General features: G+C 43.9%; 1 protein-coding gene across 2 annotated transcripts; it reads right to left on the bottom strand.

The window, feature by feature from the left end:
* Positions 1-1714: 1714 nt before the first annotated feature.
* Positions 1715-5223, bottom strand: LOC123102551 (uncharacterized). Of its 2 annotated transcripts, XM_044523946.1 has the most exons (4): positions 4971-5223; positions 3463-3720; positions 3289-3381; positions 1715-2276 (listed from the first exon to the last, which is right to left on the bottom strand). In XM_044523946.1, exons 1-4 carry the CDS (start codon positions 5087-5089, stop codon positions 1904-1906), a joined length of 843 nt encoding a protein of 280 aa, XP_044379881.1. In that variant the 5' UTR covers positions 5090-5223; the 3' UTR covers positions 1715-1903. The 2 variants fall into 2 exon arrangements, with proteins under 2 accessions (XP_044379881.1, XP_044379880.1); XM_044523945.1 differs by having other exon boundaries at positions 3289-3720.
* Positions 5224-5498: the final 275 nt, after the last annotated feature.

Below are 5498 nucleotides of genomic sequence, written 5' to 3'. Positions count from 1 at the left end.
GGTGGCCAGAAGCGTAGTCTTCGATAGGACTAGCTATCCCCCTCTTATTATGGCATTCTGCAGTTCAGTCCACATATGTTACCCTCTTTTCCATTTGATACCAATGCATACATATGTAGTGTAGCTCCTTGCTTGCGAGTACTTTGGATGAGTACTCACAGTTGCTTTGCTTCCCATTTTTCCCTTTCCTATACCCGATTGCTGCGACCAGACGTTGGAGTCCAGGAGCCAGACGCCACTGTCGATGACGACTACTACTACTCGGGAGGTGCCTACTACTACGTGCAACCCGCTGACGACGACCATGAGTAGTTTAGGAGGAACCCAGACAGGAGGCATGCGCCTCTTTCGTTCTGTATCCCAGTTTGTGCTAGCCTTCTTAAGGCAAACTTGTTTAACCTATGTCTATACTCAGATATTTGTTGTTTCCGCTGACTCGTCTATGATCGAGCTCCTGTATTCGAGTCTTCGAGGCCCCTGGCTTGTAATATGATGCTTGTATGACTTATTTTATTTGTAGAGTTGTGTTGTGATATCTTACCGTGAGTCCCTGATCTTGACCGTACTCGTTTGTGTGTATGATTAGTGTACGATTGAATCGGGGGCGTCACAATACATGACTAGGGGAGACGCCCCTTGCACTCCAATATCCTTCTCTCTATAATATTGTTCAGCGAAGAGACGCTTACCTTGCAACAATATTACAATCCAATCCTCTTAATATTCAATCCAGGAGGACGCTAGCGGGAAACCGTTGGGAAGCCTGGCTTCATCTTGTGAGAAGATTGATGGATGTTCAGCTATCTCAACAACCCGATCAGTTGCGCTGGAAACTAACTAAGAATTGAGAGTTTTTGGTTAAATCTATGTATTTGGATGTTATCAACTCTAGCTCTATTCCTCGTTCGAAACATGTTTGGAAAGTCAAAGTGCCTTTAAAAGTTAAAGTGTTTACGTGGTTTGTCCGTAAACAAGTCATTCTAACTAAGGACAATTTGGCAAAACACAACTGGACAGGATCTACAGAAAGTAGCTTCTGTGATCGTGATGAATCCATCAAACACCTCTTTCTTGACTGCCATTGGCAAAAAAATTATGGCGGTCGGTCCACATAGCATTTAATATTACTCCTTCGAATACTATCAACACGTTATTTGAGACGTGGCTAGACGGGATAGATTCAGAAAAAGCAAGACATATCCGTGTAGGAGTATGTGCTTTATTATGGGCAGTTTGGAACTGCAGAAACAATTTAGTTTTTAACATAACAACAAATATTCATTTCTTACAGGTTATTTTCCGGGCCACTGCACTGATCCATATGTGGTCGCTACTCATTTCGACAGAGGCCAGGTAGCGTATGATTATTGGATCTATTCGATAAAAGACGGTTGCACATGCTATCTTCAACCGGTTTGGATGACGGTCATGTAATATAATAGACGTTTAATATTTCCTGTCTTATTTTTTGCCGGCCGGGTGTGGCTATCCTGTTATTTTATTTGCTCTTTGTGAGCCTATTTCCTATTTTTGAGACCTGAAGACTTATGTCAAACTTTTTGCATATTAATAATATGGCCATATGCATCGTTCTGATGCAGAGGCCGGGGGATAACCCCCTTTCGATAAAAAAGAAAAAAAATGGTAAATGCAGAAACCCTACCATGCTAACTGGTTAGCGGTAATATCCCATTGCCCATACAGACATAGTAGCAAGTATCAGGATCGTAACTGAACATTAACCGAAGCACCCAGGAGGTTTTCATACAGGAAACCAGCTAACAACTTGTTTGCAGCCAAAAAAAGCTCTTCGCAACTAAATTTCTCTCTTCATCTTCGCAACTCATAGGGCTGATTACCTCACTGCTTTGGGTTCACTATGTCTGTCAGCAACTCATACAGGCTACTTGTTGTCAGCAACCCTGAGGTAGTCGAGTCGGTAGAGCTGGCCACCGGCATGGTATGCGGAGCCGACCGTCTTCCCATCGCGGTTCCTTGTGATGTTGCAGCCATGGGGACTGAACGCGACACTGAAGCCGCTGTCGGTGAGCTGGGTCACTGAGATGATGTTCTCCGTGAGCCCTGGGACGTAGCTGACGCTGGGAATGGAGAGCTGGGTGGAGCTCAGAGACCCCTTCCCGCGCACCTGCAGCATCCCACCGGTGTGCGTCCGGACTGGGCGGCCTGGCTGGGTGGGGGTGAAGTTGCTCAGGAGGTGCAGGTTGCCGGTCATGTGTTCAGCAGCATTCGAGACAATGTACCAGGGAGCTGTTGTACTGATCAGACACAGGAGAAAACATTAGCCCTATTTCCCGCATTTGGAACTAAAACCATGACATTTATTTTGAAACGGAGGAAGTAGATGATTAAGGAGTCGATGAATACCAACCGAACGCTGTAGGTAACCATCAGAGTAGCAAGACTATTTTTAAAATAACAAGTCAGTAGAGTAACTAAATCATACTGTGAACAATTTGGACATAAGCTCTAAACAAGCACAGCTACAAATAATCAACTTTGTAAAAAAACTAGAAATTTTATGGTATTGGTATGACCACTTTAATTGTAATATGGACCTCTAATTTTGCTTTATCCAACCATATTACCCTTACCTCCTATAGAGAGGCAAAAGGATACCAATACCCAAACCAAACAGCTACTACAAAGGTATACATGAAAGTAATAAAAAAAAAACTGATTTTAGGTTTATGTTTGAAATATTAGTTCTAAAACATGATGTCCACCACACGCGCTGGTCATCTCGACATACATGCTGCGGAAAGCATACAAAGAACACACACATCTAATTGTCTGTTATACTGACCATTGCAAAAATATGAGTCAAATATGCAGTTTCTTAAACTTCCATTTTTCCTTGCAAAGTTGCGAGTGCATATATTTGTAAAATCATATGCAGCATCACTTGTAAAAAATTATGTAGCTACCATGGCGAGTCTCTTAACTTCTAGTATGTCACACATGAATTGGTAGATGAGCATGAAGAATTACTTCTTAAGTGATATATGTAGATGCCATTCTTTTTGTGCATGCATGGCAGCACTACCTCCAATTGGCATAGCTCATAAGGAATGAAGCACTTGACATGTAGTATCATTTAACTGGAAATTCAGTGCTCCCATAATGGGCAACTGCGCTTTAGAGCACCCCCTATGAGGTAAGAGGGGGTCGGAGTGCAATGAATAGAGCTCAATAAACTAACAGTGTACCAGGATAACTTAATAACCAAGAAAACATAGTAAAGTAAAGCATTTGGTCAAGTAACTGTACCTACTGATGTCGAGAAAGTCTACTTCATACAGATTGCCTTTAACACATCCTTTGCCGACTACTGTGCCATCAGGGCGCTTAAGAGAAAAGGCACTGCGATCCAGAGTGAGTGAAATTTCCTGATTGCTAAAAGGGGCACCCGCCACCATGTTCACCGTGACCCCGGGAACATACCATACGTCATCGAGCTTGATCCCATTGCAGTTCACAGATCCCCGTGCGCAGACTTGCATGGGCGGCCCTGTTCCAATGAGAGAACGGACCCAACGGTCACACACAGGCGTGAGGTCCGTCAGCAGGTTCAAATTGCCAGTTATGTGGTGGCCATTCATGACGAAATACCAAACAGCAGCAGCTGCATTTGAACTGTCTTTGGCGGAGAGGTCGCCACGGGGATCAAGAATGGAGGTCAGGGCAGCACTGTTCTTCTTCCTGAAAAATCGCAAGTCAAAGCAGCAGCATAAATACAAAAAGGCAAACACGGAAAGTGAATCAAAGCATCAGGATCAGCTAGAGAGACCTAAGAATGGAAAGGGCACACAACAAACTTTTTTAATAGGCCATAATGAAATAACTAGCAGACAAATAGTGTGCATGTGCAAACGCCTATGATCATCTGACTCTTTCCTAGGAGAAACACTAAGCATGCAACAAGCAACCAAGCTACTCCCTCTGTCCCAGAATATAAGAACGTTTTTGACACTATGCTACTGTTAAAAACGTTATTATATTTTGGGACGAAGGGATATAATATTAATGGCAAATAGCCAAAATCTGCGCTCCATGACTACAAAGGGTGAATACGTACACTCCAAAATGAAAAAGAACCCGAGTGGATTCCTATTGCCTAGTTCCATGATCCATCGAGGTGCAATTGCATAAAACCCAAAATATCAGCAGTTACGAGGTCCTAGGACGAGCACAGAATGCCAATGCAATGCACGGGGAGGTCAAAATACTAAGTAGCAAAGTAACTGCACCAGGAACATTTCGATAGCAAATAAGTGAGTACACTAGTTCAACATGAAATGGCTATGCCCCAAGGCCCCCAATCAACAAAATGCTTAAATGCTTCATCAATAGATAAAGGTGTGGAATTCTCCTATTGTACACAAACACACTAAATTTGTTTTTGAATCAACGGTTGAATACATGATAGACCATCTACAAAATTTTCATTAACTCCTATTTGGCGCAGCATTTGGTGATAGTATAAGAAGTCACCTCTTTCTGTGGTCATTTCTATATAAAAAAAGGGAAATCTTTCACTAGTAGATTCAACCTAAAACAGACATTCGACTAAGTCTGTCGACCCAACAAGACACTAAATTCCAAGGGCAGTCCATCAATTGTACACAAATCCATAACATTTTTAACATTGGTTGGGTACACAGCAAATCATCTGCAAATTTCTCATTTCACAGCAGTCAGTAGATTGAATCTATTAGACACATTTGGACCAACTCCATCCAACCCCAACAAAAGCCGCGAACCATAGCCATGGAATATTTCCTCTCCAATAAGCCATCAAACCCTAGACAGCCCCAAAACCCCACCTTTATCTCATCAAAACGCGAGGAAACCAAAGACAAGCCGCCGCGCTCGCCATCCCCGTCGACCTAGCAGAAGCGTGCGTGTGGGTTACCACTTGGGGGAGCGTCGATTGGTATCTGCGTGCGTACCTGATGGCGTCGAGGAGGTCAGGGTCCTCGGTGGCGGGATCCACCTCGAGCATCGTCAGCACCATCACCTTCTCCCCTTCCCCCTTCGTCGCCGTCGGCGTAGCCTCGCTCTTCCCCATTGGCGCGGTGGAGGCGAGGCGCTGGAGACTTCTAGAAGCAGGTGGAATGGTGGAGTGCGGACGGGTTGTGGGGAGTGAGGATGTTTCTCCTTGGAAACCGTGCCTTTAACATGGCCCGCGGAAGTGGGCCGGGCTGGACTTGCTCGTAGCCATCGACGGTAAAGCTCGCGAGGTTTTTTAGAGAAAGCTAGCAAGGTTTCAAATTGGGTGGGTTTTTTTTATTTTAAAAAAGTGTGATTTCCTCATCTTTAATCATGGCACTACAATCGGCTCAAAAAAAATAATGGCACTACAATGAACATATATATAAAATAATAAAAATTACAACCAAATCCGTAAACCACCTAACAACGACTACAAGCACTGAAGTGAGCCGAAGACGCACCACCGTCATCGCCCCTTCTTCACT

The sequence above is a fragment of the Triticum aestivum genome, chromosome 5A, assembly GCF_018294505.1.
Source record: "Triticum aestivum cultivar Chinese Spring chromosome 5A, IWGSC CS RefSeq v2.1, whole genome shotgun sequence".
In the NCBI taxonomy this organism is placed as follows: domain Eukaryota; kingdom Viridiplantae; phylum Streptophyta; class Magnoliopsida; order Poales; family Poaceae; genus Triticum; species Triticum aestivum.
Note: the sequence above shows the minus strand (reverse complement) of the source record. Positions and strands in the feature narration are given on the sequence as shown.